Source organism: Hemicordylus capensis, chromosome 2 (assembly GCF_027244095.1).
Source record: "Hemicordylus capensis ecotype Gifberg chromosome 2, rHemCap1.1.pri, whole genome shotgun sequence".
In the NCBI taxonomy this organism is placed as follows: domain Eukaryota; kingdom Metazoa; phylum Chordata; class Lepidosauria; order Squamata; family Cordylidae; genus Hemicordylus; species Hemicordylus capensis.
In genome coordinates this window covers 264,682,482-264,706,889 of record NC_069658.1, presented here as the reverse complement: position 1 = coordinate 264,706,889, position 24,408 = coordinate 264,682,482, and the positions used below count along the sequence as shown (strand labels likewise).

Below are 24,408 nucleotides of genomic sequence, written 5' to 3'. Positions count from 1 at the left end.
TGATGCTTGTGGGTTTTTAATTGCACACAGAACACTTTAACAATGACAGGGCATATGGAAGATCAGGAGACTGAGAGAAATGATAGCACTGAAGAACTGTTTATCACACTGAGATATTGTCTCATCCCAAGAAGAAACTGATTACATCTCGAAATTGCTAGGTATGAAAAATTGAATTTCTTACTTCTAGACATTTGCTAAGATTTTTTTTTTTTACTGTGATTGCAAGTTGGCTGGAAAAGACGTATCTGCTCTATGGTAAGCAGGTGTTGCCATAAAGAGGCCTGATATGCATCCTAAAGTATCTTTCTGAAATGGAGTGCAGGATTTTATTTATTTCATTTATATACCACCCTGAATGGCTCCGGGTGGTTTACACTAAAAATTCAAACCATTTAAAATTTAACATAAAACATAAAATAAAAGTAGTTAAAATATTAACATAAAACTCATTTTTAAAAAGCACTTTAAACCAATTAAATATTATTAAAAGCCAGGCTGAAAAGAAGGGTCTTTGTGGCTCTCTTGAAAGCCTCCAAAGAAGATAAGCCTCTTATACCCACAGGGAGAGCATGTTCCACAACCTAGGGATGACTATTTATTTATTTATTGTTAAATTGGTATGCCGCCTTTCATTAAAACAATCCCAAGGTGCTTTACACAAAAATTAAAAACAAGACTATAAAAAATGACATAATTAAAATATTAAGCTAAAATATAAAACAAATCTGACTAAAAAGATTTAAAATACAAGCATAAAAACGTATGCAATAAAGCAATGGTGTAGGATATCTGGCAAATTTTAAGTGAAGTGAAGGCAGGAAGCTTAGTTGAGGAGCATAGTGCCTCCCTCTAGTGTTTGGACCCAAATTCATGCTGCATGAAAAGCCATGTTCTGGTGCCTGGGCAAGGTCCAGAGTTTTGTGTCTTGGGTAGACCTTTGCTACTTGCTTCCAGTAGTATCCTCCTTTGGGCCAGGGCAGACAGACAAAGGGTCCCCCGTACGGCCTGGGCTAAAGAAAGGCAGCAAGGGGCCATAGAAGGCCCCAATGTATGTGTAAATGTGGGTTCTCTCTGTCACGTTGTAAAATGAAACCTCACCTTCAGAATAGTCCAGGAAAATCCCCACCCGGGTTGGCTTCACGTTCACGGGAAGTGGCGTAGGGCAGGAAATCAGGGCCTTGTACTGGTCTCCGTGCCGAAGCCACAGTCTCCAGAAGCCACTCAGGGGGGACAGCATGACTGCCTGGCCCTTCCTGCGCACAGATTCCCTACAGACTCCCAGGTCCCACTCTGTGCTGTCCCCCACCTCCACCTCCCAGTAGTTTCTCCCTGAGGTGAACTGTTTAGAGCCCAGGACCATTCGATAAGTATCAAATCTCTCTGCATTGTTGTCAGGTGGCTTCTGTATTGTTCCTCCATATTTCACACACTTCTTATCCTTGGAGAGGAGAAGGCTGGGATGAGCTGTAGCTGGATCCAGAGACATATCCACTAGTGAGGAAAAAAAAGTGACAATCAGTTCTGAGGACAAGGACAGATCTCTCACAGAACTCTAGAGCTGGAGGGGATATTTTCCTTGGGAAATTGTTGTTTTTTGCCTAAGTACTTAAGTGCCATCTGAACACTTCCAATTGCAAGTATATCATGTGGGAGCAATTGCCATCTAGCCTTCAGCAGACTTCAGAGTTCCCATTCTGAGTCAACCACTAACCAGGGCTGTCTGCTTCAACTGAAAATGGCTAGGATTGAACCTTCTGTACACAAACTGCATGTACTACTGCTGAACTACAATGCCGGCTACCATAGGAGCAGGAAAGGATGTAGGACCTCTCATTTTACAAGGGTCGGGGTTTCCTCCCGTCCTCCCTGAGACAGGGAGGTGTGCCCAGCCAGCCAGTAGAGTGCCGATGCCAGGACAGCCCCGGCAATTACCTCTCAGAAGCCAGAGAGGATTCCGAGAGCCATGCAACAGCTGCTGGGGGATGGGCAGGTGTCGCCCAAGAGGCAGCAGATTGGTGGAGAGGGAATAGCCAGGATAGCAGCTCCATAGCTGCAAGCAGCTGGAGGAATGATAAGGTGGGGGGTGGAGTTGGGGAATAAGCCCCCTTTGGAGGCCAGGGATTGGGTGTTCAGGACATGTGCCTGGCCAGGGAAGACAGAGCCGGCCGGTGCCTGGCCAGGGAAGACAGAGCCGGCCGAAAGTGGGGAGGAGTGTCCGAGCTGCAGGGATTTATTTAAGGCAGAGACTGCCGAGGAGGAGCAAATCAGTTGGGAGTCGGGATGGGGTTTGTGGGCCTGACAGTCTCCTGGAGAGGAGCTCAGGCTTTTGGCTCCCACTGATAGGTGAAGGAGGGGAGTGAATAAACTTCCTTCTTTCCTCAACTCTGAGGCAACGCCTGCACCTATAATTCACTGCGAGAGAGCAGAAAGGGCACTTTGGAGAATTCCTGCTCCCAAAAGCCGGACAACAAGAAGGTCCCAGTTTGCTTGGTGCAGCACAAGAGAGACTTCCTTTGGCTCTGATCTTCCTAGGCTTGCAGAAGGAAGTGACAATAGCACAGTCACTCTGGTGGTCTCTTTAAGTCTATGGGCTCCAACATTTACCCACTATGATGGACTTCTGGCAGTGGCCATTGGGATCCAGTAGGTATTCCACCACTTTAAGCCCTATATAAGTGAGCAGAGATTTATGCTGAGTCAGTGTGCTTACCCTTGAATTTTGTTAAGATTTCAATCATGTCAATGCAAGGAATGTTATAGAAGTTCTTCAGTTCAGTAGGAACTGCTTCGATTTCCAGCAGGGTCACATTTTCACTCCTGAAAGAACCACAGCATGGAATGTTGCTTATTTATAATTTTACAGTCATGGAGGGGAAGGGATTTAAAGAGATGTCCAAAGTCAAATTGATTTGTTGGTTGATTTCATTTGTATACTGTCCAATCTTAACAGCTCAAGACAGTTTACAATCAAAATTAAAAACAATCAAAAGTTTCCTTTTCTAATTTTTTTTTGGGCATAAAACAAATGCCACCACTTCATGAACTATAAAATGCAGAGAGGGGGGAAAAAAACCAGTTTTATACAATCTGTGTACCTAGAACTCTTTGGATAAGTTGCACTGTTTTGAAGAATTTCATGTTATAGAGGATGGAAGGTAGAACGCAGGGAGTACTGGGGAGGGAAAGTCTATCTATCTATCTATTTATTTATTTATATACCGCCTGATACAGGCAAACCTCGTTGCTTGCAGGCGTTCCATTCCTCGCTGAAACTGCGAGTAACGGGGCATTATGCTTATGGGGAAAGGGGGCTTAGGTTCCAGAATGGACCAAAAAGGTGAAACACCCACACATACACCAATGGAAAACTGCAGAAAAAGGTGAAAATAATAGAAACTGTTTACTGTATTGTGCTCCCATGTGCTCAGGAATGCCCCCTCCCCCAGCCAATCAGTGAAATTCCCCCAAACTGTGAAGCATTGCGGGGGAAATGTTTTCTTTTTTTAAAAAGGAATAAGTCACAAAATGGCTCCTCCTGAAAAAATGGCAGCTGAAGGTGACCTCCACAGTGGACCTTGGAGGAACGGACCGGTCCCCAAGGTCCGGGGGTTAGTGCGCCTCTGCATGGAGTAACCCACTGGGAGAAGCTGGGACCAAACTGGGCCACCAGTCTGTCCTGGCCAGGTCTCTGTAATGCATTCAGGTCAACTCCTTCATCCATAATCAAGTCATGGATGATCTCAGACTTCTTTTGGACTGATCTGGCGTTACAGAGTAATAAGGTGAGATTCTGTGGGTGGGTGGCATTGCTCTCCAAGGTCAAAGAGGTGGTAGGCCTGCTGGAAGGGGAAACAGCAAATAAATTTCTTCCGCTGTAATAGCCTAATGACCCCACCACCACTGGAATAGCTGCCCTAGAGTCACCCCCCACCTCCCCATCTGTGGACAACCCAAGACACATACCTGCACCAGGCACAGCCAATTACTAGGCAACAATAATATAGTAGTCAGCAGGAGGCTTCCTTTTAGGAGTACAAAAAAACCCCAAACACCACACACATTTGGCCCCAGCCCTCAGTCCCACCCCCAAAGGCCGTCACCAAAGGCTGTCCCCTTTGGAGGTCTGCCCACTGGCAAGCCACGCCGGCAGCTGCACCCCCAGCATTGCTCCCCCTTATAAGGTGCAAGATTTTACAGCAATTAAAACTGAGCAAAACAACAGATAGCAGCCCAAGGGTCAAAAAAACCACAGCCAGATTCCCTCTCCCAATCTAGAAGAGAGTGGGGTGGTGGTGGTAGTGGTTGGGGGAACCAAATGAAATAAACTCCTACCCCACAGTGTCTCTTCCAGTCACTTTCCACCTACGTGCAACATGACAAAAACTCATCAATAACTCAAGGAAGGGGAGAGGAAAAGGAGTTGGGTACGGTGAAATCTGCAAATCCCTCCAAAACACAAATATCTGAAACTCTAATTGTAATTGGTTGTACATCAATTCCTCTGCCAAATAAGTTAAAAGCAGTAATCTGCACCAAGAAACCAGATTTTTGTCATTTGTCGCCTGACAGGTGTGTCATTTTAAAAGATTATATATTTGATGCTCTCTCTTCTGCAAAACACGTAAGAAAAGAATACCTGCTCAGTGCATTTTCCACATCCTTGAAAGCCAAAAAAAGGGAAAGAGAAACAAAACAAATCATTATTGTTTATTTGTTAGGAGCCTTAAAATTCTTCTCCTGTTACATGTAATCGATTGCAGATTCTAGGTAAAGTTGCCCTCTTGACCGCTTTTACACAGTTTAACACAGCCACCCACCCACCCACCTGAGTCTTGCTAAGGATAGATTCACAGATCCATCTTGTGATGGGTATTCATTCATAATTGGGGCGGTGGGGAATAGATGTACATGCCAGTTTGGTTAATAGTTCAACATGAATGTTTGGGTCAGAATGCAGGCTAATTTGGGTTTGGCATTCTTGAGTTTTGAAAATTTCCAACCTTCAGTAGTCTTGCAGTCTACTGAACAGAGGCTGCATCATTTGCAAGACCAGGCTGTGCATGGAATTGGACGTCTGAAAGTGCCCCCACCATCCCAAATTGCAAGTGGCTGCTTAAGTCCAGCCTCCGTCTTAGGGAATGATGGGTGGCATTTCAACTTAACAATTGTTTACAATAATAGATTCTTTGTAGCTCCCCTACGGATTCATATACAAATAAGTCCCTCTGATTCCAGTGGGACTTAGTCCCCGGAAAATGTTGTTGCTTTTAGGCCTGTCATACCTTCAGAAGCTCAGCAGGCGGTTTCTGGCTTTTCCCCTTGATCTCTTCAACCAGCTGCTTCAGGGAGGAACTCTGCTCCGAGAGCTGTGCTAAATTTCGGTGCAGCCTCTTCAGGATCGCTCGCTCCTCCTTCTTCAGCCTCTGTAGGAGACGCTCCTCTTCCTCCTCCAGAAAACTGAACAGCTTCATAAACCCAGTACCGATTCGCTCTTTCTGGCTGTGGACTTTATTCTACATTGGAGAAGTACAGAAGGAACAAGGCATTCAACAGTATCACCAGCTGAACTGTAGTGTTCTTAACTTAGCCAGATGCAAAGGAAGATGTGGGAATCCTGTCCCTTTAATAGTTGTGTAGAAGAGAGGATTTCAGCAGGTCATGCAACCTTCCATACCCTTGCACTGTACCTGCCAAAATACACTTTCTGGGGAGCCACAACTGGCCATGGTTGCCAGCCACTTTTGGCATACTGATTAGCCGTTGTACAATATATGAAGCAATCCGAGAATCTCTCTCTCTCTCTCTCTCTCTCTCTCTCTCTCTCTCTCTCTCTCTCTCAGAATGTGACCTTTTCGCCCTAATTAGACACAGGGTGGTAAACTTAAAGTTCACACTTGGTTGAGAACAGTTGACCTGCCACACAAAACTACAGTTCCCAAGGTTCCTTGGAGAGGGGTCGTGCAGAGATGTGCTTTGGCTACAGGACATGGCTCAAAATGTTAATTTCTTAACTTGAGGATGTTTGTATGGGGCCATCTCAAACTATACAGCACAGCAGCACACATAAACAGGAAGGGACATGCCAAGAGCACGCCCATCAGGACATCTCCTATGGACGGCCCCATGCCCTTCTGGCATGTCCCTTGATTGCATGTGGGGCATGTTCATCAGAATAGCCCACACTTGACTAGTGCCCCTGCTTGACTAAGTATTGCTTTTGGCATGCCCCTTCCTTTTTGCATCTGCTGCTGGCCTGTACTGGTTGAACTGGCCTGTTGACAAGTTTCAAAACATCACACTGTTCCACCTCCTCCATCTGGCTTGAGTGGAGATGAGGAGGCAGAATGTTTTTGGTCAATCAGCAGTTGGCAACATCAGGCCCTGGACTGCCACTTGAATCTTAGGCTTAGGAATGCCTCTGGCCTGGCATGCCTTCTGCCTAAACTATGGAGTTAACACGTAACTCTCTCCCAGACACTTTGAGAGGCTTGGGAGGTTTCCAGGTAATTCTAAGTGGTGTCTGTGTGGGTGGGTGTGTTTCGTAGGGTCAAACCCCTCAGGAAATCAGTGTTTGCCTGAATCTTACAGCAGGAGCAAGTCCTGAGAGACTTTTACAAGTGGCACCTGCCTTCCATTGTGCTGTTTTCTTTCCTTCTTGATACTGCAGTTTCAGAGACTCTTCTAGATGCTGTTCCAGCAGACTCACAGCACGCTGCAGTTTTCCCTGGCAGGAAATTAAAATGCATTTTATTTAATTGTATTGACTTCTATCCTCCCCCACCCCCTCAAGAATGATGAACCTTGTGTTCAGTTCAATTCTGATATCATTCTGGAGAACCTGAGTGTAGAATCCAAGGGGAAGAGTTGTGGTTTGCAAGGACCAGGCAGAGGAGTGGAATCAGGAATATTAACAGTTTAATGAAATAGATAGTGGGGCTATTCTTACAATCAGCAAAAATCGGGCTAGCCTCCGCTAGCCCGATTTTTGCTGATCGTGAGAACCACCGGGCTCGGCTGCGAGCCCAGTGGTTCTAGAGCGGGTAACCCACTCAAGTACCTCTACCCTTAGCCCGGGTTTGCGGAGCGAGCACTCTGCAAACCTGGGCTATCTGATCGTGAGTAGCCGCGGCGCAGCTCCACGCCATGGCTACTCGCGAATAGACCCCTGGAGGGGAGGCGAAAAGCCGCCTCCCAGCTCCGGAGGTCTCCCCAGTATGCCCTGTGCACTTGTGCAGGGCATACTGGAGCTTCCGGGGGCTGCGGGGCCCCCGAGCTCCCCAGCCCCCGCCGGCTCCATCATGGAGCCGGCAATTGTGTGGGCAGCCAATCCGGCCGCCCAGGGCTTCCTCCCCGCACACTCAGAAAAACCGGGTCTCACTGATCGTGAGACCTGGTCCAGTACGTACAGAGAGGCAAGTGCAGAATATTTTTTAGTGCTTTTGCTGCTGGCTGTTTGTTAACCCTGTCTCTACTCCAGGAGTGGACTACAAGTAACTAAGTGAAGTTGTGCCATCAGGTCGGTGTCAACTCCAGGCGCCCACAGAGCCCTGTGGTTTTCTTTTGGTAGAATACAGGAGGGGTTTACCATTGCCTCCTCCTACGCAGTATGAGATGTTGCCTTTCAGCACCTTCCTATATCACTGCTGCCCGATATAGGGGTTTCCCATAGTCTGGGAAACATACCAGCAGGGATTCGAACCAGCAACCTCTTGCTCCCTAGGCAAGTTACTTCCCCCGATGCATTCAAAAGCTGGCCTGGATCAAGGAATGGATTCACCAAAAACACCACACCGAGCAGCTCATTTCATATCTCTGGAGACACTCTGTTAGGCTCAGCTCAATAGTTAAACTGCACTTGGCCCATTTCAATTCACTTCATTTTATCTTCATCATGAGGTGTCTTAAGAGAGGTGAATTGAAACAGAACAAGTGATCTGTTGTCTATCCATGAAGCTGATCAGCTGAGTTTCTCCATAAGGCTATTTGTCTATTTCCATATTTACCCCATCTGTCTGCCCCAGAATAATGAAGAGTGTTGTTACACCTTAAAAACTAACAACTGTATTGAAGCATAAGCTTTTGTAACTACAGCCCACTTCATCAGATCATGTTTTTCTCAGCAGGCAGGTATGTGTAAGATATAGACGGAAAGAGGGCAAGGGAATGGAAACAGTAGGGTCAAATGGCCATGAGACACACAAGATACAGTCTGTGACAATTCGGTGTAAAGTGCATGTAAGATAAGCACAGCAGCCTTTCAGAAGCACAGAGTGCTTCTGCACTGCCCTTATGCCCAGGCTGGGTTTATCAGCAAACCGCTTCACTTGCTGCATAATCCTAGCTATGCACAACACAATGCCATCCACAGCCTCAGAAACAAACAATCCTAACATAAGATGGAAACAAAAGAGGAACAGTTGTCATCTCTTGGAAAGTTCTGCCCCAAAGCAGCTTACAAAAAAATAAAATGTGAGATTGAATTGAGCAGTTGTGATTCTCCAGAACTGAATTTCACAACCTAGAGTGGCCTTCAGCCTTTATATAAACTGCAGTTCCAGAGGGCACCTGCTTCCTGTTTGTCCAGTTTACTGAACTTAAGGCGCGGTGTTTATATTTTGATCTTATAGAGATTTGTATATGTGGCTAGGTAGTTTGCACACAATATATTTGCTTCGTGATCATGGTTCTCACTTGGTATTTCATTCTCTCAGGGATTTAGGTAGATAAGGAAGGGGATTGCAAAACAAGAGGAAACCTAGCATGAGCAAAGTGTCAGACAAAGGATCCACGGGGCTTGGGGCCAAGAGTGAGTCATACTGGGATAAGAAGCAATGGTTTGACCGGACCTTAAGGATAAGACTTATTTATTTATTCAAAGTATTGATATGCTACTCTTTGGTATTAAAAAAACCCCTCCCAAGGTGGCTCACAAGATGAGAAGAACCATAAGATACAATCAAATTCAATGTTAAAACAGCAGAACAGAAGCGCAGCACAGGGATCAATCACGCAGAATCAAGAAAGCCATAAACTAAAACCAGTTTGGGATGATATGCCAGAATAAAATTAAAAGCCAAATAATAAGGTCTGTACTTGATGTAAACCGCCCTGAGCCATTTTTGGAAGAGTGGTATATAAATCAAATCAAATCAAATCATAAATAAATAAATACTTGGTATGTGAAAGATATCATCAAATCTCTCAACTGGTGAGCCTCCCAGGAATGGCATTCCACATTATGCGGGGCAGGGGGGGGTGGCATTACTGAGATGGCCCTCCCGCTGGGCACCAGCTACCTAACCACAGAAGCGAGGGGGGAGGTTTCCACAGGGCTGTCCTTAGAGAACCCTGGTGGGGTGCAGGGCTTGGGGGCAAATCAGCCAGTGTGGCACCTCTTCCAGTTAATTTTAATGGGGTTAACAGAGCAGGGCCTGGGTTGATTGCCTTGCTTGCCTTGCCCTAAGGACAGCCCTGGGCTTCCGAACACCCAGTACATAAGATCTCACGCTTGCAACCTGCAGTTTTTCCAGAATTCCATTTATCCAGAGATCATGTCGCCACCCCTGCGACCCTCAGAATCCAGAACAAGAACCCATTGATTTGTGAAATTCTAATTTCATCCTTGATCCAGCAAATTCAAGATGGCATACATGCCCCATTCCCATTTTATACTCAGAACAACCCTGTGAGGCAGGTTTGGCTAAGAGACTATTATTGGTCCAAGGCCATCCTGTCAACTTCCTGGCCAAGGAGGGATTCGATCCCAGGTCTCTGATCTGAAAACACTTTAGTCACTGCACTAGAGGGCTGAGATCATGACACACAAAAGAACAGAGAAACGACTCCCATAGATTGCCTTGAATATGAGCTCAGCATACTGGCTGATGAATGATCAAGGGCAACTAAAACACCCTAAGTGATCCAGAGGATGAACCCTCAAAAGGAGGAATAGAAGAGTGCAACACAGAGCACTGGTGTGGTTCACTGGTGGACCCACAGATATAACATTTCTGCACATTCTGAATGGTAACATTCTGAATGGTCTGCACATTTGTTTGGTAAGTAGGATTTTATTTTTAAAGAAATTGGTCTGTAGCTCAGTGGTAGCATTCATGCAGAAGGTCTCAGGTTCAATCCTTGGCATAAAAACACAAGAACAGCCCTGCTGGATCAGGCCCAAGGCCCATCCAGTCCAGCATCCTGTTTCAGTGGCCCACCAGATACCTCTGGGGAGCCCCCAGGCAAGAGGTATGTGCATGCCCTCTCTCCTGCTGTTGCTCCCCTGCAACTGGTATTTAGAGGCGTCTTGCCTCGGAGGCTGGAGGTAGTCTATAGCCACCAGACTAGTATTATTATTATTTATTTTTACATTTTATATCCCGCTCTTTCTCCAAGGAGTCCAGAACAGTGTACTACATACTTGAGTTTCTCCTCACAACAACCGTGTGAAGTAGGTTAGGCTGAGAGAGAAGTGACTGGCCCAGAGTCACCCAGCTAGTATCATGGCTGGGATTTGAACTCGGGTCTCCCCAGTCCTAGTCCAGCACTCTAACCACTATACCATGCTGGTATGTATGCATGTAAATGTGTGTATATATTATTTATTTTGATAGATAGATAGATAGACAGAAAGATAAATCGATTGATCGATCGATCGATAGATCGATAGTGAGGGAGCGTATCCTTCCAGGATCCAGAACCTCCCCTGACAAGCCTGTTAAGTTCCTTCTAAACTTTATCCTACTATCAATCTATACAGACACAGAAATGCACTCATGGCATAATAGGTGTCCTCCATGAATCTGTCCAAACCCCTTTTTAAGCCATCCAAGCTGGTGACCATCACATCCCGTGGCACAGAATTCCATAGATTAATTATGTGCTGTGTGAAAATGTACTTCCTCTTGTCAGTCCTAAATTTCCCAACCTTCAGTTTCAAGGGATGACCCCGGGTTCAAGTGTTGTCTGTAAGAGATAAAAATTTCCCTCTGTCCACTCTCTCTATTTCATGCATAATTTTATACAGCTTGATCATGTCTCCCCGTGTTCTCCTCTTTTCCATACTAAAAAGCGCCAGGTGCTGTAGCCTTGCCTCATAAGGAAGGTGCTCCAGGCTCCTGATCATCTTGGTTGCCCTCTTTGTAGAACCTTTTTCCAGTTCTACAAAGTCCTCCTTAAGATACAGTGACCAGAACATGGATGGAAAAGCCTAAAACCCTGGAGAACTGTTGCCAATCAGTAAGTAATCCTGAGCTAGATGGTATAAGGCAGTTTCTTATGGTGGAGGATAAATAAATATAGGCATTGGCAGTTGGCAGTACTAAACTTGGTTGGTAAATTCCTTAAAAGTATGTAAGCTTCACCTGGGGTCAGGCAACTTTTTGAAAATAAGTTTTCATTTGAACCTGACAGTCTACTTTCTCTCATATGAACCTGCTCACTTTTAAAAGATCTGCTTCAGAGGTCCTGCCCCAGATGACCCACCATGAGATGCCTCATGGCGCCATGAGACACTTACATGCCATTCACACGGTCTCTTCAGCACCAAATTGTTTAATCCTCCCATGACTTTGGTGGCTGATTTGATTGCTAATTGTCTATTGCAGCTCTCTCTGCTGCTGTTTTAGCTAATGTATGAGATGCCTTGCTTCAGTTTGAGATTGTATTTGATTTCTAGGGTTGCTTTTAATAATGTGTTAGCCATCTGGGATTTATTTATTTTTTAGGACAGAAAAGCAGGACAGAAATCTCCAAGAAATTAATAATAATAATAATAATAATAATGATATTCAGCCATCCCAGATCCTTGGGAAGGACTCGATGTCTGGATAAAACAAAGCAGTCAATAACACCTGTCTGACTGTCTAAACAACAACAACAACAATAATAATACACATTATTGTTGTTGTTTACACAGTCAGACAGGTGTTATTGACTGATTTGTTTTATCCAGACATCAAGTCCTTCCCAAGGACCACTACCGTGGTGTGGTTGTGGGGCTTGAGTGCTCTGAGGAAGGTGAGAGCTATGCCAGAGGTCCAACCATACTGGAAGGTCTCACCAGAGGAGCCAGACGAAGAGTGCCTCTCCCACCAACAATATGGTGAGACATAACTTTAATAAATCTATACCGGATCGGTTGTCGCCCGGGTCAACAAGGACCGCGCCAGGTGCTGGAGTCCCTGGACATCTGGTGGCAAGTGGGCAACAGGACTCAGGATCTTCAGTTGAGCAACCAGGGCTGGAGACTGCAAGGTTACTGGAAGAAACGTCACTTAACCGAAAAAAATTTATGAAAAATGCCAACAAGGAAATAATGATCTGCTATTACAAGTCTAGTCCAACTAGAAGAGGTTATTTAAAAAGAATGTACCAAATTTGGAAAGAGAAGCATCCAGATACAGAAATCACAGAACAAAGGCTAGCAGACCAGAGAAGATTCATAATAAGAAATAAAGTATTCACAGGAGTTGAGCTGGAAGAACTGCAAAGAGCAACACTGTCTCAAGATATGGAAGAAGAATTACCACCAACTGAAGGAGTTGCTCAGGCACAGGTGGAGGAGGTGTTGGAAATAGAGGATGCCACTGTTGCTGAACTGTTTCAAAATCAAAACCAGGCAACCTCCCCTTTGCCTTCACCTCAAAAACCCGAATGCCGTTTAACAGAAAAGCAACAAGAACTAAAGCAAAAAATAACTGAACACATAAACCACACAGACAACCACCAGGGTTCAACTTCCAGCTCTAAAAACAGTTGCCAAAAAACAACTTGCTCAGGCATTAAAAGATGTCAATGCTGCACTTGCAGAAATACAACCAATAATTTGCAAGAAACAAACCAACTAATGTACAGTGCAGCAACAATAACAACACAAGATCTCGGATATAAGATCAGTGGACCTGTAAAAAAAGAAAGTAGTACATCACCTAAATGGAAGATTATATTAGAAAATAAAATCGCCAGGCTTAGATCAGATGCTAGTAAACTGAAAGATATGAAAGACAAGAAGCTGAAGAAGGAAAACACCAAATAGTATCTGATCCAAAAATACCACCTCGATTCAAGGAAAATTAGAGAAGTCCTGGAAATGATCAAGCAGCAAATAACAGCAGTGTCAAAGAAGATTAGCAGATACGAAGCCAGAATTACACAACACAGGCAGAATCTCCAATTCCAGTCGAATCAGAGATGTTTCTACCAAAGCATAGAAGGAGAAACTGCAAGAAACATAGAAACACCAAATAAAGAAGAAACAGTGCAATTCTGGGGGAAATTATGGGACAATCCAATAGATTATAATAAAAGAGCAGGCTGGGTGAAAGAGGTCAAAAAATGTAACCAACAAATGCAAGATCTAATAATAACACCAGAATTGATAAGTGAAAGAGCAAAGAAAATTAAAAATTGGACTGCACCAGGCGATGATGAACTGCATGGCTTTTGGCTTAAACACCTAACAAGCCTTCATTAACAACTATCAAAACAGTTCGATCACATTTTGCAAGGAGGTGATATTGAACAACGGCTAACAACTGGGAAAACTCATCTCATCATGAAAGACCCAGCAAAAGGTGCAGTTCCAAGTAATTATAGACCAATAACCTGCCTGCCAACCATGTTCAAATTACCGTATTTTTTGGATCATAAGACGCACTTTCCCCCCCAAAAAGTGGGGGGGGGGGCAATGAGGGTGCGTCTTATAGTCCGAATGCTGTCCAGTAGGGGTGTGCACGGAACCGCAAACTGCGGTCCGGCACTGGGGGGGGTACCTTTAAGAGCGGTGGGAGGGTTTACTTACCCCTCCCGCCGCTCTCTTGCTTGCCGCCGTAATTATTTGATTAATTGGGGCGGCAGGACACCAGCCGCCCCCGCCGCCCACCTGCCCGCCCGGATTAGGGGCCGAATCGGCTCAAGCTACTGCCGCCGCGGCCGCCGCCGACCGCCCACCCGCCCTCCCAGCTGCCCGAGTCCTCACCACCTTCTTTGGCCCGCGTCAGTCGGGCCGATCAGGGACCCGCAATTGGAGAAGGAGAGAGGAGCTCGCAAACAGAGCTCCTCTCTCTGCAAAGCCTCGGCCCGAACTGGCGCTTTGGGCGCAAAGGACGCCTGGGAGTTCCGATGCTCTTCGGAACTCCCAGGCGTCCTTTGCGCCCAAAGCGCCAGCTCGGGCTGAGGCTTTGCAGAGAGAGAAGCTCTGTTTGCGAGCTCCTCTCTCCTTCTCCAATTGCGGGTCCCTGATCGGCCCGACTGGCGCGGGCCGAAGAAGATGGTGAGGACTCGGGCAGCTGGGAGGGCAGGCGGGCGGTCAGCTGCGGCCGCGGCGGCTGCAGTAGCTTGGGCCGATTCGGCCCCTAATCCGGGGGGATTATTTTAGTATACCGGTACTATTTGGTTCAGAATATTTTTTTCTTGTTTTCCTGCTCTAAAAACTGGGTGCGTCTTATGGTCCGGAAAATACGGTATTAACTGGAATAATAGCAGATGAAGTGATGCAACACTTATTAACTAACAAACAGCTTCCAGTTGAACAGAAAGGAAATTGTCCAAACACCAGAGGCACAAAAGACCAGCTGCTGATTGACAAAATGATTTTAGAAAATTGCAAGAGAAGAAAAACAAATCTAAGTGTTGCATGGATTGACTACAAGAAAGCCTTCGACTCATTGCCTCACACAGGGATACTAAAATGTTTAGAAACAACTGGTGTCAGCAAAAACATTCAGATATTTATTTAAAAAGCAATGAGCATGTGGAGTACACAGTTAACAATCAATGGTGAGACACTTGGACAGGTTAGCATTAGAAGAGGTATTTTCCAAGGGGACTCACTATCCCCTCTGTTGTTTGTAATCGCCATGACTCCACTTTCACAAATACTAAACAAAACAGGCCTCGGATACCAAACATCTAAAACATCAAGTCAAATAAACCATCTGCTGTACATGGACGATCTGAAGTTGTATTGAAAGTCTCAGTCAGAAATCGAATCACTGCTAAACACTGTCCGTATATTCAGTAGCGATATAGCAATGGAGTTTGGACTAGACAAGTGTGCTGCATTAATAATGAACAGAGGAAAAATAAGAAAAACAGAAGGAATAGAACTGCCCAATGGAAGCAACATCAAGAACCTGGAAGAGAAAGAACATTACAAATACTTGAGCATTCTCCAGGCTGATAACATCGCACACACTGAAGTTAAAAGAAAAATAGGAAGTGAATACATCAGGAGAGTTAGAAAAATCCTAAAGTCCAAACTCAATGGCAGGAACACCATACAAGCCATAAACACCTGAGCTATACCTGTTATCAGATACACTGCAGGAATAATAGACTGGATCCAGGCAGAGCTAGAGACAATAGATTGTAAGACCAGGAAAATAATTTATTATTTATTTATTTATTATTATTTATTATTAAAACTTTTATACCGCCCTTCCAAAAGGCTCAGGGCGGTTTACATTAAAACACCATTACAATCAATTAATAATTAATAAAGCATAAAAATAATTAACAATTAAAAACATCATAAAATAACAATTAAATAATCAGAAGAATTTAAAAACAAGTTTTAAAAGGCCGAGAAAGCCTGGTTGAAGAGATGTGTTTTCAGGTGTTTTTTGAAAAATGCCAGAGATCGTATCTCAGCAGGGAGCGCATTCCACAATCTCGGGGCAGCAACCAAGAAGGCCCGTCTCTATGTAGCCACCAAATGAGTTGGCGGCAACTGGAGATGGACCTCCTCAAGTGACCTCAATGGGCGGTGGGGCTCATAGCGGAGAAGACACTCTCTTAAATACCCAGGGCCTAAGCCGTTTAGGGCTTTATAGGTTATAACTAGCACTTTGTATTTTGCCCGGAAAACTATTGGCAGCCAGTGTAACTCCATCAGCAAAGGAGTAATGTGGTCTCTCTGAGATGACCCAGAGACCAACCTGGCTGCTGCATTCTGAACCAACTGAAGTTTCCAGACTAGGTACAAAGGCAGCCCCACGTAGAGAGCATTGCAGAAGTCAAGTCTGGAGGTTACCAACAAATGTACCACTGTTTTGAGGTCATTGATCTCGAGAAACGGGCGCAGCTGGCGTATCAGCCGGAGCTCATAAAAAGCACCCCAGCCACCGCCTCAACCTGAGAAACCAAGGAGAGACGTTAATCCAGAAGTACTCCCAGACTGTGAACCTGTTCCTTTTGGGGAAGTGAGACCCCATCTAGAACAGGCAGATTAAAATCGTCTCTAGAGTTCCGACCCTGCACAAAAAGTACCTCTGTCTTATCTGGATTCAGCTTCAGTTTATTCTCCCTCATCCAGCCCATTATTGCTTCCAGGAAGGCATTTAGGGAGGATATGCCAACTCTTGAAGAAGTTGACATGGAGAAGTAGATCTGGGTGTCATCAGCATACTGGTAACACCCAGCTCCAAATCCCCTGATGATCTCTCCCAGCGGTTTCATGGAGATGTTAAGAAGCATTGGAAAAAGTATGGAGCCTTGAGGGACACCATACTTAAGCTCAGATTTTGAAGAGCAACAATCTCCAATTGACACCATCTGGAATCTATCCAAGAGGTAGGAGCGGAACCACTGTAAAACAGTGCCTCCCACCCCCAACCCCCTCATATGTTCCAGAAGGATACTGTGGTCGATAGTATCGAAAGCCGCCGAGAGATCCAAGAGGACTAACAGAGTCACACTTCCTCTGTCCATTGCCAATTGGAGATCATCCATCAGGCCGACCAAGGCAGTCTCCACCCCATAGCCTGCTCGAAAGCCAGTTTGAAGTGGGTCCAGATAATCAGTTTTCTCCAAGATCGCCTGGAGCTGAGAGGCCACCACCCTCTCAATTACCTTGCCCAGCCATGGGAGATTGGAAACAGGCCTATAATTGCTCAACTCTGAGGGATCTAACACAGGCTTCTTTAGAAGAGGTCTAATAATTGCCTCCTTAAGACAAGGAGGCATCCTGCCCTCCCTCAGAGAAGCATTTATGATTTCTAACAGGCTGCCGACAACAACCTCCCTGCTAGATAGAACAAGCCATGTTGGACAAGGGTCACGAGGACAAGTGGTAGGCCTCACCACTCCAAGCAGCTTGTCCACATCATCAGGAGTCACAAACTGAAATTGATCCAGTCGAATCGTATAAGAGGAGTTGTCGGACACCTCCAGTTCAGACATCAAATTAATTGTGGAGTCTCCATATAAGTCGGCCCAAATCCGAAAGATTTTGTCTGCGAAAAATTCATTAAACACACCACAGCGGGTAACTGATGCTTCCAAATTCTGGTTCAAGGGAGAGGGGACAGATACTAGTCCCTCACAACCCTGAACAACTCCGCCGGACGTGAACTCGCAGAGGCAAAACGGGCAGAAAAGAACCGCTTCTTTGCCATACGCATCGCCTGAGCATAGTTCTTTAAATGTGCTCCATGTCATAATCTGTCAGATTCGAGTCGAGTTTTTCTCCACTTGTGCTCTAGTCGCCTACCTTGCCGCTTCAGCCCCCGTAGATCTTCCGTAAACCAAGGGGCCAATTTATCAATCATGCTCTGCACCCCCACAGTGATGTAGATAGGCTATACCTCCCTCGCAGCTCAGGTGGAAGAGGAATGCTGCAAGTCCATCAAACAGTAGAGGAGGAGAAAAGAGGCCTTGAAGAATATATCAAGGACAGTGAAGAAGATGCACTTAAAATGGTCAATAATGAGAAACTATTCAACACCAATCAAACAAAGCAGGCCTACAAGAAAGAACAAGTCAAGAACTGAGCAGCAAAATGGAAAAAGAAGCCACTGCATGGTCAATATTTGCACAATATAAGTGGAAAATCAGACATCACCAAGACCTGGCAATGGCTTAAGAATGGCAACTTGAAGAAAGAAACAGAGGGTTTAATACTGGCTGCACAAGAACAGGCACAAAGAACAAATGCAATAAGAGCAAAAGTCGAAAAGTCAACAACAAACAGCAAGTGCCACCTTTGTAAAGAGGCAGATGAAACAGTGGACCACCTAATCAGCTGTTGTAAAAAGATTGCACAGACTGACTACAAACAAAGGCATGACGAGGTAGCAGGGATGATACACTGGAACATCTGCAAAAAATACAAACTACCTGTAGCCAAAGATTGGTGGGACCATAAAATTGAAAAAGTTGTCGAAAATGAAGATGCAAGAATATTATGGGACTTCCGACTAGAAACAGACAAACATCTGCCACACAATACACCAGAGATAACTGTAGTCGAGAAGAAAGAAAAACAAGTCAAAATAATCGACATAGCAATACCAGGGGATAGCAGAATAGAAATAGAAATAGAAAAAATCACCAAATACAAAGATCTACAAACTGAAATTGAAAGGCTGTGTCAGAAAAAGACCAAAATAATCCCAGTGGTAATTGGCGCCCTGGGTGCAGTTCCAAAAGACCTTGAAGAGCACCTCAACACCATAGGGGCCGGGCGCGTAACAATGATAGGGCAAGGGGAGACAGTTGTCTGGGGGCCCCACTGCCTGGAGGGGCACCCCAGGGGCACCTCATGTGACTCCCCATTGCCCCCTGCCCAGCCCCATAGCCTCTCAGCCACTTGCCCTCTTCCCCGTCTCTCCTGCTTGTTCTGCTGGCCCGCAATCGAAGCAGCAGGCAAGCTGCCAAGAGCTCCTTTTCTCCCGCCTCTCAGCTGATCGGCGGGTGGGCGGGGCTTCCAGGAGGCCTCCGTGTAGGCCGCAGTGAAGCCTAAACTCGAGTAAGGCCCAAGCAAGCCAGGAAGGAGGAGGCAGCCAGAGTGTTCTCTGCAGCAGAAGACCCCCTGCTGCCCTGCTTAACCCAGACCAGCATTTGCCAGGTAGAGTGTGAACTCCTTTTTGTGGTGTCCTTTCCCGCCCCCCCCCCCATATATAGGGATCTGCTTGCCATAGGGCTTGGATGGGGGGGGGGAGGGACTGAGAAGTCTCTGAATATTTATTTTGAAACAGCTTGGAAAATTTGCTGACTTTAAAAAAACTATCTAAAAAGTCCTACAAGTGGCTTGTTTCATGGCAGAAAATTGCAAAAACTTCTGGAACAGTATTTTATTAATTTTATTCATTCATTCATTCATTTATAAATGCACTTATGTTCAAGTTGTTTTGCAACCCAGAAGGTCTGAGTGAGAACTGTGAAGCATGTGTGGTGCTTTTATTTTATTTTTCTTGTGTGTGAACTGCTCCCCAATAACTTGCAGGGACTTCAGGGTAAATCTGGCCAACATGTGAATGCAGCACCTCCATTCCAGAGGAGGAGATGTGTGTTAAAGGGCTTTAAAAGCCTCTTGTGAAAAACCTCCTGGAATCAAACTTGACTGAATTTGTTCAGAATTCTGAGAAAACAAACATAAGCTCACCCTGCATGGTTGAAAGTCTCCTTGGCTAATCTGCAGCGAGGGGCCCATTTTAATAATTCATCTTTCTAGTGTGTTCTAGGCATTAAAAGTAATACAAATGTATAGTACTCAATGTATATCACTATATATTGTGACGTGTGTGTGTGTATTCAGTGAAATGTATTTGCAGGCAGCATACTTATTTTGGAATATCAGACTTAAATCCTTGGGGGCCTGGGGTGTGCGGAGGCCCTGGACTGGGGGGGGGGCATTTTAAAATCTTGTCTCTGGGCCCACTCCAACCTTGCTACGCCCCTGATAGGGGCCACAGAAATCACCATCGGCCAGTTACAAAAAGCAACTTTACTGGGAACAGCCTATAGTCTGCAACGATATCTATAACAACAGCAACAACACTGACAATAAAATTCAGCCATCCCAGGTCCTTGGGAAGGACACGATGTCTGGATGAAACAAACCAATCAATAGCACCTGTCTGACTGTGTAAACAAGAAATAATACACAAATAAGCCAAGTTTCCCCACCTTGTACTCCTGGGCAGCAGCTTCAATGGGCACTGCTAAGTGAGATGCGTAGCTCTCCGATTCCTTGCAGACTTCACAGATGGGGGCTCTTTCCCTGGTGCAAAACCAAGTCAGCCTCTCTCCATGTTCCCCACATAGTCCCTGCTGTCCCTCTTCTTCAGTTGCTTCCTTTTCTTCCTTTCTGTCTGCCTCCCTTTTTGCCTTGCTGTCATCCTTAAAGGAAGCACGGTTGGCAAGGGCCTCCCTCTTCAGGCGAGAAAAACAGAAGCGGCAGAATTTCTGCCCCTTGAGGACCACAGGGTTTTTGAAGGGTCCTTCGCAAAGGGCACAAACAGCTGCTGTGCGGGGTTTGGGTCTGGGAGCTGGTTTTGAAGGCGAAGCAGCAGCCATGACTTTGTCAGGAAGCAAAACTTCACTTCGGTTTCGCTTTCCTGCTCTCTGGAATCCTTTTAATACTGAAAGGGCATCGATTAGTTCTAATCAGTCACTGGGAACAGTGCCAGGCAGTATTCCCTCTAAGGTGTGTGCATGGGCGTGCACACACAAGTTTTATTTACTGTCTGCTCTGCTAATTTTAGATCCTCCAGAATCAGAATGTGCCCCACTCTAAATGCACATCTGCACACACTGCCTTGATACTGCCACCCAGAACAAAATTCATTCTGCACACACATGAAAAAAATTAGTGGGAACACTGGGGCGAGGGCAGGTAGCATCATGTGACATAAAGAGATTGGTAGCTAGGATGGGTGGATCTAATCTCAGCAAGTTACTTATAGGGTTGAACTATTGCCCTAGCAAAGTTCTGTACAGAGGTGCAGCTTAGAATGATGGCGCCAAATTTACTAGAACAACAAAAATTCTGGGAGGAATAATCTGAAAGAAAACGGGCTGCTTTGGCGGGATGGGCACGGGGTGGCCGACTTAAAACAATGTAAAATATTCAAAGGTTATTAAAAGCCAGGCTTAAAAATGTGTCGTAGGGGCTCTTTTAAAGGCTGATACAGATGTTAAGCCATGAATATCTGTGCAGCCCAGGTCCGTCTACAGAGTAGGCCTGGTCCCGAGTCACCGCCATGCAGTCTGGCGGCATTTGAAGATGTACCTCGCTCAATGACCTTAATGTGAGGTGGGGATCATGCAGAAGACCCCAGGTAACCGGGTTCTTAAGCCGTTAAGGGCTTTAAAGGTAATTACTAGCACTTTGTATGTTGTTAATTGTGTACACAGGCCTAGTATTTTGTACTGGGAAAATATAATGCTTTCCCCAGAACATGAATTGCTAATGCAATAACTGTGTAAAAAGTGGTTGTGTGAATACCGTTTACATCTATTTCATGTGACCTGTGACAAGATGCACAATCTACCCAGTGTTCTCTCTAATTTTTTTCATCTGCTTGTGGAATGAGTTTTGTTCTGGGTGGCAGTATCAAGGTAGTGTGTGTGCACTTGCATTCAGAGTGGGGACTTCCTGATTCAACCTAAGCTGCATCTAAAATTAACTGAGCAGACATCCAAAAACTTGTGAGCACATGCACATGCCTTGGAGGCAGCCAGCATAGTGTAGAGGTTAGAGTGCTGGACTAGGACTGGGAGGACCTGAGTTCAAATCCCCTATGTAGAATGATGCCAGGAGCAAGGCTGGGCTGGGTTGTTGGGAGCCTGGAAATTCCTCTTTTCCAGACTGATTCTCAGTCCACCTCTCCTCACTTTCTCCTGGCTTCCTCCCTTCCTTCTGCTTGGGGAGAAATGGCTTCGTGGTCTATTGACCAGTCTCACTGCGATTTATCTGATGCTCCTATATTGGGCAGCAGCCATATAGGAAGGTGCTGAATACTGTGCGGGAGATAGCCATGGTAAACCCCTCCTGTATTCTACTAGGAAAACCACGTGGCTCTGCGGTCGCCAGGAGTCGATGTCACGACCTTTCCTTTCAAGGGTTAAAGGCTGCAGATCTCCGGGCTATTGAAAAGCGATCGCGATGGAGATCGTCCTCACCTCAGCTGGACACAAGGGGTGCTACATCGCCCCCCACAGCCAAACAAAAGCTCAGTATAAAGGGCTGTTCCCTCTGTCGCACTCGCATGCCGGATGCAGGTGGTCTGAAAGGAGGAAATGCTTAACTCTTTCTTGCTACAGCCAGAGAGCAGGGAGAGAACGCGGCTCCCTTGTTGCTCCATAGCCGGAGCCCTCTGGTGGCAGCAAGTGATTAAAGACTTGACGTGGCCACTTTTCCGCCAGCGATACTGTGCATTTGTTCTTAGGATCGCCATCTGTTCTTTTCCTGGCAAAGGCCCTGTGTTCTCTCAGCAGCTGCAGTGGCACGCAGAAATCCAACAGAAATAGCAGCCGTTCCCTTCCATGGAAATGGAAGTGATCCGCTTCCGAGCTGTTCCTTCTGAATTTTTGTTTGTCAGGCTGCGGCAGCTGTTAAAAAGCGCAGGTCTGTGTGAGGGAAAGAGCAGGAAAGATGGCAACCCTACCCCTCACTTGTAACCACTAGACAGGCAACGGTATTGGGCCCCACATAACAAGTCATGGTAGCTGAGAATGCGGATTAACTGCAAACTCTAGTAACGAAAGTCAAGGAGCACCGTGAGAAAATGGGACTACAATTAAATATCAAGACGCAAGATAGAAAAAGCATGGACGCTTTTGAACTTTGGTGCTGGAGAAGACTTTTGAGGGTACCATGGACAGCCAGGAAAACAAACAAATGGATCATAGAACAAATCAATATAGAATTTTCACTCAAGGCACAAATGACCAGGCTCAAACTATCATACTTTGGACATATTATGCGAAGACCCAGTTCCCTTGAGAAGTCCATAATGCTGGGGAAAGTTGAAGGAAAGAGAAGAAGAGGACGGCCAGCAACAAGGTGGATGGACTCGATTACAACAGCAATGAATGCAGCACTGAGAGACCTTAAAGGCCAAGCTGAAGACAGATCATCCTGGAGAGAATCTATCTATGTGGCCGCTAAGAGTAGACACCAACTTGACAGCACTTAATCAATCAATCTATCAACAAGTTACAAGTGCCCCATGCTGCATGGAGTTCAAACAGGAAATTGCTGAATTATTTCCTAAAATATATACATTGTCATCCATCTGCCCACTACTCATTTGGCTGCTGAAGCTGTCGTCTTCTCTCCTTTTCCTTTGTAACATTTCTTTTTTAGGTTCAACTGGGGCCATCCACCCCACCCACCCCAAATTCTGGGAGGCAGGAAAAGATACATTTCCCAAGCTTACTTTAATACTAGGTTAGCACTTATCCAGACCATGTAGTGCACTTTTAAAATCTTACAATGTTAGGTTAAAACCTCACATATTGTACATTTCAATTTGCAAAACAATCTTTATAGAGCTCATCTGAAATTGGTCTTGGTATCAGAATGTAATATTTGAATAATTATTGTCATGACAACAGATGAATCGGGTGTAGCTATAATTGAGCGAAAGAGTTCAAAGAAACCGGGCCCTCAGCTCCTGCGGGCTCCCCAATCCACCCGTCCCTATTTTCTTCGTTACCTTCCTCACTCTGAGAAGCTGCCATAGAAGCTGTTCATAGGGGTGAACAGAGGCCCCCTCTCCCCTAGCAATGCCCCTGAGCTGAATTCATTATTCTCCCTAATTTACAGGCTGACCCAAGGCTGAAAGGGAAAGTCAGGAGGTCAAATCACTCCAGAAAGCATGGAACCACAATAATAGAAGCTCCGTTGGAATGTTTACCAAGAAGGAGGAAAGGTACCACCAAGTTCAGCAGGATGCTAGTGTGACTAATAAGCAGAGTCAAGGAAGATATTAAAGGGAAGAAGACTTCCTTCAGAATATGGAAGTCCCGTCCAAATGGAAGAGAGCATAAACTCTGGCAAAAGAAATGCAAGGGGACAATAAGGGATGTAAAGAGAAGATCTGAGGAGCATATAGCTAGAAGTGTCAAGGGGAATAACAAAAATTTCTTTAAATATATCAGAAACAGAAAACCTGCCAGGGAGGTGGTTGAACCCTTAGATGATAAGGACATGAAAGGGATTATTAAGGAGGATAAGGAGATTGCAGAATGAGTTCTTTGCACCTGTTTTCATGGCAGAGGATGCTGACCATATACCCACTCCAGAACTGAGCTTCTCGGGCTTGGAGGCTGAAGAACTGGGACAATTTGAGGTGATCAGAAAGGATGTTCTAAACTGTAATGAAAAACTAAAAATTAACAAATCACCAGGGTCAGATGACATCCACTCAAGAGGTCTAAAGGAACTCAAGTGTGAAATTGCTGATCTCCTAGCAAAAATATGTAACTTGTCAGGTTCTATACCAGAGGACTGGAAAGTAGCTAATGTAACCCTGATTTTCAAAAAGGGATCCAGGGGGTATCTGGGAAACAACAGGCTGGTTAGCTTAACTTATCTGCCAGGTAAATTGATGGAAAGCATACTTAAGGACAAAATTGTTAGGCTTGTGCCCGAAACGTTTCGGCGGCCATTGAAAA

The 24,408-nt window shown here is 45.4% G+C and overlaps 1 protein-coding gene across 1 annotated transcript; it reads right to left on the bottom strand.

Annotated features, from left to right (window-relative positions):
- LOC128345725 (E3 ubiquitin-protein ligase TRIM39-like) lies at positions 1–21,296 on the bottom strand. Its single transcript, XM_053298114.1, has 6 exons — positions 19,912–21,296; positions 6,632–6,727; positions 5,286–5,516; positions 4,640–4,662; positions 2,714–2,820; positions 1–1,494 (listed from the first exon to the last, which is right to left on the bottom strand). The coding sequence occupies exons 1-6, from the start codon at positions 20,299–20,301 to the stop codon at positions 944–946; spliced, it is 1,398 nt and encodes a 465-aa protein (XP_053154089.1). The 5' UTR covers positions 20,302–21,296; the 3' UTR covers positions 1–943.
- Positions 21,297–24,408: the final 3,112 nt, after the last annotated feature.